The sequence below is a fragment of the Neospora caninum genome, chromosome VIII, assembly GCF_000208865.1.
Source record: "Neospora caninum Liverpool complete genome, chromosome VIII".
In the NCBI taxonomy this organism is placed as follows: Eukaryota; Apicomplexa; class Conoidasida; order Eucoccidiorida; family Sarcocystidae; genus Neospora; species Neospora caninum.
This window is the reverse complement of record NC_018395.1, coordinates 1,373,262-1,390,295: the sequence shown is the minus strand read 5'-3', so window position 1 is coordinate 1,390,295 and position 17,034 is coordinate 1,373,262. Positions and strand designations below refer to the sequence as shown.

The 17,034-nt window shown below is 55.0% G+C and overlaps 2 protein-coding genes across 2 annotated transcripts; one reads left to right on the top strand and one right to left on the bottom strand.

Moving 5' to 3' along the window:
* Nucleotides 1-2,087: 2,087 nt before the first annotated feature.
* Nucleotides 2,088-11,985, top strand: NCLIV_031750 (putative importin; the record flags this gene model as incomplete). Its single annotated transcript, XM_003883371.1, has 17 exons — nucleotides 2,088-2,366; nucleotides 2,747-3,041; nucleotides 3,680-3,780; nucleotides 4,133-4,234; nucleotides 4,794-4,947; nucleotides 5,427-5,822; nucleotides 6,292-6,396; nucleotides 6,501-6,593; nucleotides 7,152-7,588; nucleotides 8,033-8,277; nucleotides 8,598-8,811; nucleotides 9,081-9,251; nucleotides 9,682-9,936; nucleotides 10,157-10,297; nucleotides 10,610-10,792; nucleotides 10,858-11,097; nucleotides 11,797-11,985. 17 exons carry the CDS (start codon nucleotides 2,088-2,090, stop codon nucleotides 11,983-11,985), a joined length of 3,600 nt encoding a protein of 1,199 aa, XP_003883420.1.
* A 1,959-nt stretch (nucleotides 11,986-13,944) lies between these two features.
* Nucleotides 13,945-16,950, bottom strand: NCLIV_031740 (GJ10617, related; the record flags this gene model as incomplete). Its single annotated transcript, XM_003883370.1, has 6 exons — nucleotides 13,945-13,995; nucleotides 14,507-14,572; nucleotides 15,094-15,213; nucleotides 15,516-15,743; nucleotides 16,267-16,438; nucleotides 16,865-16,950. The coding sequence occupies 6 exons, from the start codon at nucleotides 16,948-16,950 to the stop codon at nucleotides 13,945-13,947; spliced, it is 723 nt and encodes a 240-aa protein (XP_003883419.1).
* Nucleotides 16,951-17,034: the final 84 nt, after the last annotated feature.

The following is a 17,034-nucleotide window of genomic DNA, read 5'->3' as shown; positions in this document are numbered from 1 at the left end:
GAAGCGGACACGAAAGTTGCGCTGGGGGCCTTTTCGTCTCTCTTTTCGTCCCTGGTGGCGAAGAAATCACCTTTCACCCGACTTTTCGCCAGTGTGTGTTTCTACTTCCTCTCTGTCGTCAGGCTGTTTCCGAGAGTTCACGTTCGCAGATGTCTTGCCTGGACGCTTTCGCACGCCACAGCGGAGGCCAGCCTTAAGGTAGGGAAACGCGCTAAGTTGGACGGCGACTACATTCGGCTGCGTGCCTTCACATCGAGAAGGCAAAACCAAAAGTTCGCGAACGCAAGTGACTGATTCATCTGATTTTCCACCAAAAAACCCCCGGCAGGGTTTCTGCGCGCCCCGTTCGCCGAGTGTGCCCTCCTCTTTCTTCCCCTGGGGCACATGGGTGCGGAGAGCTCCAGAGATTCTCGGCCCCGTTTTTGCGTCGAGGAAAAGCTGACAGAAACGAGAAAACTGCACGGCTACCTCTCTTCTTTTGCAGTGTTCCGAAGTTGGCAGGGCGGCGATGCTCCGTATGGAACCGTTTTGCCGCCGGCGGATTCGACATTCGCTCGAGGGCAAAAGGCGAGAAGCGACGCTGCGCCGACTTGCTGCGGTCAAACAGATTGGGCTGAAGCGGCGGAAAAGACAACCCTCATCCTGCACGATCCGTTTATTTCTGTGGCGTTTTAGCGGTCGCACAGACTAGTCTTTTGCGAACCCGTGCTCCCGGCCGGCACTTTCAGGCAAGGGGGGAAAAGAGAGGAAGGACGCCCTCTTTGCGGATGACCGTTTTGTTCCACCAAGACTGAAACAATTGTGTGACATCGTCCTCGTCTTCCTCGAGTTTTTGCGGCCACAGCAAAACGCGGTATCACTTCACCGGTTATGCGCGAAAGAATTTGATGCCTCTGCCGGCCTCGAAAGAATAGCCGGTGTTTCGGCACGGGGGTTCGCCACCCCCCAGAAGTCCCTTGCCTGTGTGCATGTTTCCCCGTTCGCTTTGTGTCCCTCGCTGGGTTTCGCCGCTCGAAAAAACGTTTTCTTTCTCTGGCGGCCTTCCAACGCCTTCGGACTCCACTCGTGGCGTGGATCCTTTGTTTTTCCTTCGTGAGAACCACCATTTCGCGTCTTCCGACGTTTTCCGGCTCTTTTGCCCCACATCTCTCTCGTCACCGCCGTGAAGTGAAGCTCCAATCCTGGGCCCCTGCAGCTGTGCGGGGTTCTCTTCCACTCGCAGCATTCTCTTCACGTCGAAGCAAAGACGCCGAGTGCCTGGAGGAGAACAAGAGGGGGAAAAGGAGGAAGAGTCCGTTTGGAGGACGGGCTCTTCTCGCGTCTCTGGACCCACCGCGCATATGCTTGTCAACTTCCCCTCTCCGGTTCTTCTGCCCCTGTTCGTCCTGTTCGCCTCTCTGCTCGAGTTTCACTTTTCTCGAAAACGTCGATTGACGGACGACACAGCCTTCTGAAAACCGGTGACAAATTCCGACGCCATACACTTCCACAGTGCCGCGCGCGCGCCTCTCCGCGCGTATCCAGAGATTTCGACGTTTGTCCGCCGAAATGTGCTGTCACATCTAGTCTTGCGTGCAAGTCCCGCGTGCTGGGTGTTTGTCGACCGGCGCCTCTCTCCGTGCTTTCCAGGTTCGAAGACCACCCCCGAGTTCTGTCTCCTAACTCCTCCGCGTTTCCCCGGGAGCTGTTCCCGTTTCCCGCGGACGCTCCTTGCTTTGCGCCGACACCGGCCGTCTGTTTTCTGTGCTTCCCCAGACCCGCGGTCCCCTTCGAGAGGACGCACGTGCGTCCGTGCGCCGGAACTCGTCGCCACGCACTCGTGTCTTTTCCTTGTCAAACTCAGTTCCTCAATCCTCTCCGTTTTTGCGTCTAAGCTGCGCGCCCTCGCCGCCACGTACCACCTTCCCATCGGGCTCTCGGTCTGCTTCGCGCCTTTCCTGCTTCGTCTCCCGCCTTCTCTTCTCTTCTGCCGCCTCGGCGCTTCGCAGAAACTCGGAGGCGCGTATGCATGCAGAGAGCTGCGCAGCCCGCTCTCGGCTCCGCGAAGACGTCTCTCCGCCGTCCCCTCTCCTGTGAATCCTGCGACGATGTCTGGAGCCGCGGCACCCCACCCCGCCATGGCGGACCTCCAGCGTCAACTGGAACAACTGTTGCTCGCGTCGCTGGATCCCGCGCAGGTGAAGCCGGCGAGTGAGCAGCTGCGGGCGTTGCTCCAGCAGGAACACGAGGCGCAGCGGCGCCTGGCGTATCTTCTGCTCGCGAAACAGATCGTCGACGGCTGCCAAGAGGAAGTGAGACAGCTGTCCGCGGTCCTCCTGCGCCGGAAAATCTCCAAGGCGATGGCCGTCTTCGACGAGAACCAACAGGTAAACTCAGCCGCGCCCAACACACACACGGCGGGGGGGGGGGGGTTCAGGCGCGCGTGCACCAAAAACCTGCCGTTTGGCTCTGATTCTGCTGGACTGCATCCAGCTCGGAGCCGACGGAAGACGACGCTTTGAGCCTCTCTCCGATGTCCGCAACAGAGGGTTTTTTGGGCTCTGACGCTTGATTCGAATTCGGAGGGGAACAAAAGGAAACGGCTACAGGCGTCCAAATGCATGTCCCTGGATAAAAAAAGATGCCTACATCTCGATGGATGTGGATACAGAGCCCGATGTTCTGTCACCGCTCTTGCCTTATTATGTCTTTTCGTCTGTGCTCATCACCTGTGCGTTTTTCTCGGCGTCGCGGCGTGTGTTTTTAGAAGGAGTTTATCACCTCCCTCGTGGCGCGTTTTTCGCAAGAGCCTTCCGCGTCCGTGCGCCGCGCCGTCGTCCACCTGCTCGCCGCGATTCTTCGCCTGGCGACTCTGCAAGAGGCGAAGCGCCGCGAGTTGTTTTCGGCGCTTTCTCACATGGCCATGCAAAATCCTTCGGGCGCGGATCCGCAGCAACTCCAGCAGCAAGTCGCCGCTGTCTCCACCTTCGTCGCCGTCGCCGAGGCGTGCCCCGACGAGCTTGCTGATTATTTCGATGAATTCCTCGCGGTCTTCCGACACGGTGAGCGAGCGCCGCAACCGGGTTTTGTTCCCGACAATTTTCCGTTTGCTCTTGCTGACGCGCCCTCGCTCCTGCATGAACAAGCACCATAATACACGTCTCTCTAGGCGTGTGGGTCCAAATGGAGAACGGAGTCGACTTACACGATGGCCGCTTCGGCCCTCGGACGTGTCCGACCGCGGGTGCGTTCACCCGTGTATGCTTCAACTCAGCTACGTGTTAGCGGTGATAGTCTTGGCGAGCCTGTCGAAAACCGTCATGTCGATCTGTTTCGTGACGCTTGAACCCCGTGAGATCAACGCGCTGCAGGAAAAACGATGCACGACTGACCTCGAGGACGCCTCGGGTTTCCCTTTGCGTTCCCTCGCACTGAGTCTTGCGAGTTCTCTCGTCTTTTGCTCCACTCCAGTGTCGCGGCTCTCAGGCCGCCGCTCTGAGGCGTCTATCTCTTCTTTTCTCTCCTGTTGCCGTTTTCGGCTGGCCTCCACCTCCACAGACGGGAAGGAGTTCTGGAAGCCACAGTGTCTCGAAAAGGGATGCGAACGCGGTTGAGGGAAATCCAGAAGCTTGCGTGTGGCCTCACTTCTGTCTCCCCGCCCATTTCTTTCGTCTCTCTCCTCTCTTCGCTGTGCGCGCAGCCTTCACATGCGCCGCGGCTGGAAACGAGCTCGGCACGTCGGCTCTGAAAGGCCTCCGTTCGCTCGCTGAGTTCGCTGAAGAGCCGGACCAACAAAAGAAGGTGAGGGGCCGAGATCTCTCTCAGAGAGTTTTTGTCCAAGGCCTTTCCTCTAACTGGGGTTCTGTCGATGCTGTCTCCGAGTCCGTGTCTCCCGTCGCCGGGTTTCCTGGTTTCTCTGGTCTCCCCTCTTGCTTCTTCATCGCTGTTCTCTGCAGCCGTTGCGGCGTGTCGCTTCGCGGGGTGTCCCTGCTGTTGGGGCGTCCGTCCGCTCTCCGTCTCTCTCTGTTCCACATTCCACGCGTCCTCAGCTGGCGTGCTCGGTCGTCTTGCGGCCTGCTTCCCGCTGGGTTCGTTTCTTTGGAAACCCGAAAAACGCGTTAACTTCTTCGCCGCTGTGTGGCGCTGTCGGTAGATCTGCGCTCTGGTGCCGAACGTCATGCAAATCATCGCCGCCGCAGTCCAGGCAAACGAAGAGGACGTGGCTACCACTGGAATTCAGCTCATCGACGACCTTGTAAGTGCCCCCGTAAACATGCTCTTCTCGCGGAAAACGCCTCTTGTTTCACACTTCTGGTGTGTGGATCTATATCTATTTATGTACAAATATTTGCGCATGAATATACGCATGTATATATGCATATATGCATGCCTGTATGTGCATGCATAGGCATATGCACAGGTCCGATAACAGCTGTCTCTTTAGAATCGAGGTCGAGTTCGTGCATCGGGTATAGGCTGCGAGGACATTTGTTTCGAGTTTCGTGCCAAGGGATTCTTGCGTGTTGATCTACGAGATGCTGGGGCACAGCCGTTCACACTGCGACCAGAGATACGTATCTTTAAACATTTACATGTATATTTTTCGTCCATATATCTGTATGCATAAATCTACCTTACTGTATATATCTGTGCGTTTCCCAGTGTAGACTCCACGTATCCACCAAGAAAAGGATGTGCATTTCTATAGGTGTGTGTCTTTGTTTCGACCGTGTGGGTCGTGCGCTTCCGGGTCGAAACCTCGGTGGGATGGAGCCTCGCCAGTACGTTTCTTTTGTGTCTGTCTCTTTGTTCAGCTGAGCAACGACAACTTGGCTATGAAGGATGCTGAACTTCTCGCCGTCTTGGACTTTCTTCTCAAGACGGTGGCGAGCCGAAGCGACGTCGATGCCGGAATCCGGCAGCAGGCGTTGTCCTGCATTCAGTGGGCGGCAAAGCAAAAGCCGAGAGGTACGCGTTTCAGGGACTGTGAGACTGAGAGGAGGGAGTCGAGGCCTCGCCTGCCGAGAGAGGATTTCGTGTCAAAAGCATGAGAGAGACGACCCGGCCTCGCTGCCAGTCTGTTAGGATGCCCGGAGTATTTTTGGTTCCCTTGCCTTCCTCGATGCTCGCATATACCCCTACCCCGACGGTTCCCCGTTTACTGAAACCGCTGCGTCGCGTTGTCTTGTCGCGTTCTCCCGCTTTGTTTACGCTTGCTTACCCAAAAGTTTTCCCGATGCCACGTCTCTCTCTGCATCTGTTCTTTTCTGCATTTCCACGCCCCCGCATCTCTCCGTTGCACGGCGCGCGGCGCTCGGTCTTGTCTCGTGTGCGGCTCTCTCTCTTTGCGTCTTTCGGGTCTTTTCGCTTCTGCTCGTCTCCCTTAAAACTCGCTGAGTGCGTGTGTCGCTTCGCGGTGCTACGCCCCTCTGCCCGTTTCGCCGCAGTTCTCTGCAAGAGCCCGACGGCCGTTCCGGCCATCCTGGACGTCCTCGTGGCCATGGGGGCTGAGCCTGACATCCAGGGCGGAGGCCCAGAAGACTTTGAAGAGGACGAGTTGACTCCCCACCGCATCGCGGCGCAGTGCGTCGACGCCCTGGCGATTTCCCTCCCCTCCAAGTACGTCTTCCAGCCCATGCTCGATCGGCTGACGCCGTTCACGCAGTCCCCGGACGTTCTGAAGAAGCGCGCAGCTTTGGTCCTTCTTGGCATCATGAGCGAGGGCTGCGAAGGCGTCATGCGCAGAAAAATGAAGTTCTTTCTCCCTTTCGTCCTGGAGTCGCTGAGAGACCAGCAACCCATCATCGCAGCGTCCGCTTGCATCTGCTTCGGACAGTTTGCAGGTGAGTCAAACACACACCGCGGACGCCTCGCGCCAGAGAGAGGCGGGAAACCTGCGGAGACAACGGGCTTTGTCTTGTCGGAGAGCGCGGCGAGAAAAAACGCGGCGCGAAGCACGCGAAGCCGCGGTTCGATCTGGTGAAAACAACCTCAAACGGCGCACGCTGCCTCCGGACCGGTCCAACCGCCAGGAAAACAACGCAGGAACTCCAATATACCAGTGGTTGTGGAAACCTACATTTGTACATTCAAATTCACCTCTCTCGCTCCATGTATATATATATATATATATATATATATATAGATGGGAGGAGAGTGAAGGGAGTTGAACCGTGTCTTTTGTTTTGTATCTGGATGTGTATGTGTGATTGTGCGTACTTGCGGATGCGTAGAGTCACTGAGGCAGACGTATATATATATATATATATATATATATATATAAGCGTTGTCCCATTCGGTTTGTCTGCGCAGAGTATCTCCAACCTGAAATCATGATGTTCCAGCGAGAAGCTCTAGAGCTCCTTCTTCTTCTTCTTGATAACCCGAGCGCTCTCGTCCAGCAGAAGGCGTGCTACGGTAAGCCTCGACTGCAATTCGCCTCGGACCGGTTCCCTGTGTCCCCGTGTTCCCTTCCTGGCTGGTCTTCACTTTCCGTGTTCTGCGTGCTTTCGCGTCTTCAGCCTTGGGCGTTCTCTTCGAGAATATGGAGGCGCAGGATCTCGAGCCCGTGGCCAGCGAGGTCGTCCAGCGTCTCGTCCGCACGCTTCATCAGAGTAAGGTTTTTCATGTGTCACTCGGGCGCTCCATTCGGGTGATTCCCTTTTCTGCACGTCTCTCAGTGGTCTCGAGCGCGGAGATGCCCTTTCCCGAGTTTCGATTCCCGCGGTGTCTATACGCTTCTCTTCGTCGCCTGGCCTGCTTTCTGCGCGCGTTTGCAGTTCCGCTTCTTTTTCGCCCCTGTCCGTTCCGCCTTTTTTGTTTTTTGGTCCACCCCCTTCGCGTCCCGGTCTTTCCACATGCGTCGCCACCACGATTGCCCTCGTTGCCAATCCTTTTTCTTCTCGGTCTAGACAGCAGAGACGAACCTATGCATGCCTCTTCCTTTGGCGCCATTATCCAACAAACACTGCTATTTATATACTTGTATAGATCTACGCATATGAGAGTGCAGATATCTAGGAAACACCGTTCTGTTTGCCAGCAGAACTGGCTGTAGCTCTGTAAACCTATATATATATATATATATATATATGAATGCGGATTTTTTGCGTGCGTAGCCTTCCTTGAATCTCTCTGCTTTCTTGTGTTGTCTCCTGTGCATTGTTTTCCAGCGTCGTGCGACAAAGTTCGGGAAGTGTGCATTTCGGCGATCGGTTCGGCAGCGGCGGCGAGCGGCAACGGGGAAGACGCGCCCTCGACTGGGCCGCGCGCGTTCGACGCCTTCGCGCCGGAACTGTTTTCCTTGATTGGCCAGATCATCAAAATGCCGACTGGGGACACCGACAGCCAAAACGCGGGCCAGGCTGTCTGTTCGCCGACGACAAAGGCTCGGGCCATAGGCGTCGTCGGCGGCCTCGTTCAGGGGACCAGCGAGGCAGCTTACGCGCAGGAGCTTCCGGGTCTGATGCGCCTCATCATGGAGCAGATGGTCATCGACGCCTCGAAGGATGACGACACTGGATATGCCCACGACATCCGCGACGAGGCCTTCTCGTGCTTCAGTGACGTCTGTGTAGCCATGAAAGACAAATTCGTCGTCTTCCTCGAGGTCCGCACAGAGCTCCGCCGCTGCACAGCATGCATGCAGGCTTCGTGATTCCCTATAAGATGCAGGAATACATCTAGAGAGAGAGGTGTAGGGGGCGGCGTTGGGCTTCGAAGAAGCCGTCGAACTGCAAAAGGATTACAGTTCCCCGTGATGCATGCCAAAGAGAAGGCAAAGCAACCTCACGAGGCAGACATGTGAAATGCCCTAATGCATTCATACACACTTACGTACACATACACACATGTATGCACTTTTTAAACGGATGTGTATGTATGTATGTATGTATGTATGTATGTATGTATGTATGTATGTATATTGACGAATTAGTATCTAGATGCGCATAGCGGTGTTTTCGTGCACTCGTGTTGCTCTGCTTGACACTTTCTTTTTTTCGCCGCGTTCGGCTTTTGTATTTCCTTGTGCGGGTTGCTGTGTGTTGTTCAGGATGTCATGGTTCGCGTGTTCGCCTCGCTGTTTAGCGACGAAGGCCTGCTGCACGAGGAAGAGAAAGCGCGCCATGGGGCCGCCGCCCAGCTCCTGGACGAATTGGACGACGAAGACGATAGCGATGAGAGACTGCGAAACATCCGCATTCGCGACGGCTTCCTCGACGAGCTCGAATCCGCTGCGCTTTGCCTCAAGACGCTGTGGGAACACTGTGGGGCTCACTGCATGAAATACATCGCCAAGTAAGCAACGAGCCGCGCCCGGCGATCTTCCGAGCTGCCGCCTCTCTAAATGCGATAGTGCTGCAGGGATTGGACTTTCCAAAGGTTCGAAACACGATGCCTAGCTGTTCCTCAGGCGGTCGCAGGTGATACGCTGCGTCAACCAGAGAAGCACACGCCAGGCGCCGTTTCCCGGGTTTGGCGTCGCGTCCAAGACGCGGAGCGGCAAGGGCGAACCTGCAGGAGTCGGATCTTGCTCGGCACCTGTCTCCGAACGTGGGGACGGGGCGTGCCCGCGTGGACCTTCCGCTTCGTGACTGGCGATGTGCCTGTCCCTTCAGAACAAAAGAAGCCATTGAACTTCTTCAGGGACACTTCCACGAAGCAGCGAGACAGCAGTGCTGCTACTTGATCAAGGCGGTCGTCACGGCGGCGCACGCGACCTTCACGGGAGCGCCTGTGAAAAAAGAGAGCCCAAAATTCGCTCTCAACCCCAACGTACATACCCTCTGGAGTGAGCAGCTCTGGCCGTCTCTCCGGAAACTCCTGGAAGAGGTAAGAGACTCGGAACTTGGACGTTTCCGAGCTTACGTCCCGTCCCAGAGCGTACCCTTATGCACACATACTCACATATATATATATATATATATATATATATATATCTGGATGCGTGTGTGTGTACATTTGGCGGTTTACGCGTGAATGTGAATATAGTTGCGTTCATTCGATGCACGTAGATCGGCAGATGCGCGAGAGCGTGGGGCTGTGTCTTTTTGCGCGTTTTCCATCGCTTCCGCGTTTGTGGCACTCTCTGCCCTCGCCAGGACGAAGACAACGAGACCGTGGGAGACGCGTGCGTCGCTTTGGGGACACTGGCTGAGGACGTGGGCCCCGCTGTCTTCTTCTCCCGAGAGATGAACGAAGAAGTCGTCAAGCAGCTGTTGCTCCTTCTTAAGAAGAAGCATCCGTGCCAGGTCATCCAGGACGTCGACGAGGTGAGCAGACGCGAACGAAGGGGACATCTGTCGCTGTACCTTCGAACCGACACTTGCACATCTCTTCCGTCTCTTACGTGAATGCATCTACGCAAACGAAAACCATACACGCCTATGGACTCACAAGATAATATAGACCATGCACACGCGTCACCATAGGTACATATATATATATATACATATATGAGAAAGTTCCTGCATGCTGTAAGCGTGTATGTTCGGAAGGGTGGTTGGCGAAAGCAGTGTGGCGTGCGTTTAGTTTCTTTGCCGCATTTTTGGAGGCGACTTTTTTCTCTTCCTCGTTCCCTTGTCTTGTCGGCTCGCGTGCTTGTCCTCTCCGGGCCGTCTTTTTCTTCCTTGCCTTTGCCTTGTCTTGTGCACGTCTTGTCAGGGAGTCCCTGTTTTTTTGCCATCTGCTTCCCTCTCGCAGGACGACGATTCCCGTCAGGAAGAAGAATATCTCTTTGAAGGCATTTCGGTCCTGATATGCGGGATGGCGTACGCGGCATCCGCCGGTTCGCGCCAGGCCTTGCAGGGCCCCGCGGCCGCCGGCAGCCTCGCCGCCGTGTGCAACCGACAAACCTTTGCGGCTGTCTACCAGAAGATCCATCCTCATCTTCTGGATCTCGCGACTCACCGCCAGTCGTCAGCCTACGCCGCCAGTGGCCTAGGGTGTCTCGCAGAAGTACGCCTCAAAATGTGCTGTTCTCACCTTCTGATTTAGCCAGAGCGGAGTCGGGGAGCTCTCCGCCCTCAACCTAGCCTCTCTGTTGCGAGTGCTCTCCGAAACGTTGGTAGAACGCCGTTGCACCGAGGCGAGACGAGATTGCTCGTTCGTTCCTTGCGCCCCTCTGTTTTGATTTTTGTGTGTGCACGCGCGGCGACGTGTGCGCATGTCTTCTCAGGTTTTCCTGGCTATGCAAGAAGACGCAGCCGTGTACGCGGCAGACGCGAAGTTCCTCCAAGCTGTCCTCAAGGGCGTTCAACAAGACGACAACGAGGATTACCGCCGGAATGCTTGCTTCTGCCTCGGCGTTGTCTACGAGGTAGGTTGTGCGCGATGTTCAAACGACAGAGGACGATGCACAGAGGGTGCCCAAGTGTGGACTCGGGAACCGTGTCCTTAGCTCTGTGCGCGATGTCGAGGAGAGAACTTGGGAGAGAGAATGGGGCAGTGGAAACGGCGTTTGGATCAGGAAATGGGGCGCCCAGAAACTGAGGGAAAAGGAATCAGGGAAGGGGAAAACGAAGCCCCGTTGCAGGGAAGACCAGCGAAGAAACAACTTCAAGCTTGCGTGAGAGAGACGTGAGTGTCTCACTCCCCGGCTCGTGTCTCTTTCGCCCCCCTTCATTCTCAGGTGGCATCCGCGCAGCCTTCCGTTAACGCAAAGACCGCAGAGTTCCTCGCGGCTCTGCATTCGATCTTCCGCAGTCGCGAGGTGAGCGAGAAAACACAAGGGAGCGCGTCCTTCCCCTGTCCGTTCTGCTCGTCTTCTCTCGCCTGCGGAGCGCTGGCGGCGCTCTCGTCCGCTTTGCAAGAGGTGGGAGGCTGCTTCCTCTTCTCGTGCTTGACCGTGTGCACGCGGGTCTCTTTTATCTCTTCCAGGATTTGAACAAGTCGGAGCAATTGACCCTGGACAACGCCGCCGCCGCTGTGGCGCGAATTATCCTTCACCCCCCTGCGTCGCCGCTGCCTCTCGAACACCTCGTGCCTGCTCTCCTCGTTTCCATGCCGCTGCAAGAAGACCACGAGGAGTCGGAAGTGATGCTGGAAGCCGCTCTTAAACTTGCTGACAATGCCGCGACGCAGCCCCTCATTGTTCAACACATCCAAAAATTCCTGGTGGTAAGATCGATCTCTCCACCCGCTCCAGCGGATCCGTCTCGACGCTCCGATCTGCCTGTGTCGTGTGCATTTCTATGAGTCAGCGAGTGGACGCCTCACCAGACAGCTCCTTTTCCTGCATTGTGATATATATATATATAAATATATATATATATATAAATATATAAATATATATATATATATATATATAAATATATAAATATATAAATATATAAATATATATATATATATATTTATATGTATAGCTATAGGCGTATTGTGTAGTCCTTTTAGGTGCATCATCGTATTCCGCGTCAGGGCAGAGCCGCAGATGCCATGCGCTGCCGGGACGACGATGAAAGGGAGGCCGAACACGGCAGACTGTGCGTTCCGCGTTGCTGTGAGCGTTTTCTGGCGCGAACTGACTGGGAGATCCAGGCGCTTTTCTCTGTTCTTCCGACGTTTCGCTCGACAACCATACAGTGCTGATTTTTTTCGACACCAAGACGGATGACGATTCACAACGCACTCGAAGCACTCGCGTGCCTGTTAAGGATAGTCGGTTCAACGGAAAAACGTTGAGGACAACTTAACGGCAGACCACGCGTTTGATAAGTGGTTTCGGGTTCCATTCTCCGGCGGCGGCCGTCCGCCCCTTCTCGCTCGACAAAACGTAATTTCTACTGAACGCGCCTGCGTCTTTCTGGCGTCTTTGCTCAGGGAGTGATTCTCGAGACTGCCCATCCGCTGAGTGCGAAGCGCGTGAAACCAGAGGTGCAAGAGAAAGTGATTGTCATGCTTCGCCAGCTGCTGACGAATCCGTCGCTGCCGCCGTCGACGCTCCAGGGAGTCAAGGAGGCTGTGGCGTCCAAGCCGTTCGCCCTCGAGTTTATCAACACCAAGTTCTAGGCGCTGTCAGTGCGTCGAGTCCAGCGGCCTGTGGTACCTCTTACAGCAGAAGAAAATGGTTTCCGCAGGTGCTCAACGACGCATGTCTCGAGATTCGAGGGAGTCTAGGGTGTGGCTTTCGTCGCCGGTGCGAGTTCCTACCCGCGACGTCGGGCAGCGATCTTTGCCTCGCCACCAGAAAGGCCAGAAACGTGACTGTTCTCGTGGGATGCATTTTGTGGCGAAAGAGAAGAAAAGCAAACGCCAGTCGTGGCCGAGACTGGGAGTGGGGGAGGTGTCGTTTTCCAGTCCCGGAGAGGGATACCCTACGGGCGCACTTTGGCGCTTCGGTGTGCGTCCAGCTCTCAGCGGCAGAATGAGTCAGGCATTTGCGCCGCTACGGCACGCAGACAGTGTCGTGTGTTTGTCGAAAGCTGCTCTCCCTTTGTGTCTGGGAGAATTTACGTGCGTTTTTCGGGCGTCGGACACCTGGAAAAGCTCGAGAACTCCACTGTTGCGGTGGCTGTACACCGTGCATACAGGAATAGGGTGGATGTACAGCTCCCGGAGAGAGCGAGAAAATGGGTGTTTTTCTGTGGCAACTTCCAAAAGCCGCTTCTGCTTGGACGCATATGGGCGTCCGAAGGCCGGTGCCGAGCTGCGTGGAACCCAGCAAATCGCCACGCCAACGTTTGACTGTATCTCTGTTTTGTGTCAGGCCGCGCGGGGTTTCCTGTCCATGGTGTGTATGCGTGACCTTTTTTCCACTCTGAGCGGAACATCGCCTCCAGCAGCGAGAGAACGCGACACACAGTCCGGCGACAAACCGTCGTACACAGAGCGCCTGTCCTGAGGCCTTGCTTGTGACGAACTCGTAACGCGCAGAGGCGCGTGTGTCTGTGTGGTGACTGGCACGCGTCCGCTTCCCAGAACCTGTGCAGTTGACGCGTCGGTTTGTTTTCCGCGCATGGTCAAAAGTGCTCAAAAGTGCAAAGAAAGGGAGAGTTCCTCCAAGTTTCCCCGGAGTTCAGATTCTCAATTGCATGCTAAGTTTTTCTATTTCATTCGCCGCTCCGGCGACGGGCGCGGAAGCGCGGTTGTCTTTCGAAACCGCTCTCAGCCCTGTACTTTGGTTTGTAAAAACCACACACAAAGTGGCTTCCATATTTCTACAGATATACACACACACACCGATGTTCGTTTTTGGGATGTGTGTTTCCCCCGCTTTGTTTTTCGCTCTCTCCTTGCTTCCTTTTTGGCGGGATCAGGGCGCATTCGCAAGTGTGGGCATGCACCCGAATTTGATCGCCAGAAGATCTCGGGCTTAAAAATTGTTCTCCTCGCACAAAAATCATTTGCCCGGTGTTCAGCTGTCTTGCCTTTGAGGAGTGAAGAGAAAAAGGCAGTGATCACGGAACCCGAGACGCCTAGATGTGTATGTAGACCGAGAAAAAACACGCAAGGCACGTCCGGAGATCTAGATCGGCTCTATCTCGAGAATTTATATCTTACTCCAAGGTGTGCCTACGATTTAGTTGCACGTCTCTCGAAGGGGAACTGTACATCCCACGGCCGGCGGCAGTAACAAAGGATTCCCCTGCAAAGAACTGAACCTTCCTCTCTTTGCGCTCACAAGTGCGGCGGGTGGCGGAGCACAGTTGCCTTTTTAACTCTAAAGGCGAAAGATGCGCACTTTCTGTTTTCGATAAACACGGCCTACCGCGAAGAACGACATCCAGCTGTACAGACTACAGCCCTCCTAACTCGGTCGAGAAACAACGAAGGACGGCGCCAAGAAGAGTGACGGACCAGCGATGTAGAGAAACGCCAGGAAAAGAAACAGGCCGAAAACAAGCGGTACGCAGGATTCGACCTCAACTCAAAAAACCAAGGATAAGGATGAGGAAACGAGAACGGGGAAAGAAGCATGACAAGACTTTGACGCTTTCGTAGACCGCAGAGCTTTCTGGTAACGCACTCTCACGACTGAGTCCACCGGCGAACTTCCTGGCCCTCGGGTGCCGTGACGCTCTAAAAAAAAGGAAACGAAACTCGGTCTCCCTCGTGTTCGGTGATCAAAGGCAAGCGGGGATATGTACAAATATATAATACACAAATATACTCAGGGAACGGAGAAAGAGCGGCACAAGGAGACCGTTGACGCTCCGAGACAGATAATAGACGCCCACTACATATCCAGGCAGATGCGCAACAGATTTGCACTGCATGCAGTCACAAAAAGATCCGTATTTACATTTTTGTGCAACGTAAAAGGCAACACTGAAGAGTGACACACACACCTACACATACATACATGTCCTCCTTGTAGATTGGTACGCTATTCACGACAGAGATTCATCACATCTGTAGAGACTAACAGATGACCAGTGAGACGAATCCGGAAGCCGCACTGGTGGATAACGAGAAGACGATATACGCATTAAACACATTTGAATATATATATATATATATACATTTATGTATGCTTGGAGGAGAGGCGACGAAAAGAATCTCTTTCCTCGAGGTTGGCTGAAGAGCTCACCTGCTCGTAGTTTTTTCCTCTAACTTCGTCCCAGTTGGTGGAGAGAACAGTACCGCCAGAAGTTTGCTGGAAGAAAAAATCGCAAGAGCGCACGAAAAAAGGCCTTTGCAAAGGAGAATGCTCGCTACCGCGTTTCCCTTTTTTTTCTGCGTTCGCCTCTTTCTTCCCTTTTCCTTGTTTTTTCCACGCCGGCACCTTTTCTTCCTCTCGCGTGTTAACGCCTTTGCACAGCCGGGATGCTTCAACTTCTCGCTGACTGCGGTCACACAGAACGGCGCATTGTTCAGAGGCGAGACCTAGGTGAAGGTTTTGGAGGAAGTGCCACGCCATCCTGTCGCCGACGTCGACCTAAATTTCGAAAGAGAGACAGGAACTGGGAAGGCGCGCGCGCGCGCGCGGAGACGGGCACCAGACGTGGGAGAGACAACGGGAGGAAGAGAGACGCAGAGAACAAGACGGGAACAGAGAAACAGCGAAAATGTCTTGACGGGGCGACAGAAAGGCGAGACGAGGCCCGTGGGTGTGGGCACAGGACATCTACGGTGTAGGAAGAGAGAAGCGCAAGACGAGGAAACGAAATGACGCACATAAGATTTGATCATGGCGCGCCGGGTGTCTTCATCGGCATTGGCGTAAATCTGTTGAAACAGCTTCTGAAGCGCCGCCTCGCCTTCCTTTTCGTCGTCTTTCAGCTCGTCGTCGATCTCCTACACAGAAAAATTCGCAGCGTGTTCGCTGGGCGTCCCTGCCTTCCCACAAAGGCGCTTGTCCCTCGAGATGATATGCCCAGCTTCGTATCGACAGTTCCACCAAGCTGGGTTCTCTCACTCATCCGCCGCTCTATCCGTTCCGCGATGGTCATCTTCCGCGAACGCCTCTAATTGTGCCGCACATGCGCATGCACGCATTCATATCTGCACATTGCGTACGCATCTAAGCATAGTCACGCCAGTCTACTCATGGGTGTCCCTCTGACTGACTGAGGACTTGCTGAGTGGAAATGCCTTACTTTCTCGATTTTGTTCCAGTCAACTTTGTTCTTGGAAGAAGGATACGCAGGTTGCGTGGGAACTTGTGCTGGCGCGTCTCCGCCTTCTTGCTTCTTCGCATCTCCCGCGTTCCCCCCTGCGCTCACGCGGATAAGCTGAGCCGGCAGAGCCTGGCCTTCTGGCGGCGCCTCCAGCGAAGGCCAGTGGAAGCCCGAGCTTTTCTTCTTCAACGAAACTTCGATTTTCGTCTGCAGTGCAGGAACGCACACCAAACCGGAACGGCGAACTGCGACAGAACACAGGCTACTACGGACGAAAAGAGCCAAGGAGACGACGAGAGAGAAGCCGAACGAACACACCCAGCGCCTGAAAGGGGGCGTGTAGATGCTCCAGCAGAAAAAGCTGTACTCGGCGCCGTCTTCCGCGTGCGCTGGGGGCCATTTGAAGAAACAGAAGACTGGCGCATGTGCAGGTTTCTCTCTCTGAGGCGGCAGCGTGAGGCTGCTCTTTGAGCGTCTCAGCCACAGACAAAAGTGCCGAGACGCAGAAACGGTCAGCTGACACGTGGCGACTGCACGCGGGCGAAACGGGGGCGCGGTGGAAGGCGGCGCGGAAACCGGAGACGCGACCGCATGCAGAGAGCAAGGCAGTTCGAATCCGCAGACGAACGGCTGCTTCTCCACGAAACGTGGCCACATGCATCGCTCTATACATGCAGGAGGGCAAGAGAAAGGAAGCGATGACGCTGAAGCAAGGACGAAACTCACATACCTGACTGAGAGTGTACTTTGACTCCTCGGGGATGATGTCCTGGAAGAGGTGTTCAATATGAAAGACGTAGGGCGTCTTTTCTTCCGCTCCCACTTCTCCCGAAGCGGGCTCCCCCGCAGAAGAGGGCGGAGGCAGGGGAGGGACGAGGAGACGAAGACAGAACTCTCGCGGCCTGAAGTCACAAGCCTGAATGTCTTGAGGAGTTAGGTGTTTGACGAAAAAGGTAAGGCCGAGACGTTCTCCACTTTGCATCCATTCAAACCTGCGTGCGGAGAGGGAAGTGTTTTGACACACGACAAACGAAAAAGAAGCTCAGTCACACCTGTTTTCCGCGAGCACAAAAGTTGAGCAATCCAGCAGACCAGGCCCACTCAGACTAAAGTCGCCGGGCAACGCTGTGCTCTGGTAAGGCTTCTTCAAGAGGAGTGCAGCTGCATGCGAGTCCGAATCGAGGGAACGCGCTCCAAGAGACTGGAGCGACTGCAACCAGATTTCGGCAAATTCTCACACATTAAAGAACCCAGAGAGCAGCTGCGAAGGCGTTCGCGCGGTGTCTAGTTCCCAGTTTCTGAAAAAGTCTCAAACACTCAAGCCCTACCGAGGCGTTTGGGTCCGGCGCGCCGGTCCCGCCGCGGTGGCGCTCTCGCCTGCCTTCGAAGTGGATGGGCATCCACCCGCCGACATCCTGAGAAAAGAGGAGTTGCGCGATTCTAGGGAAGACTTCCGCCGGAGGAAGGGGTTGGGAATCCCGTGAAGAAGAGGTTTTCG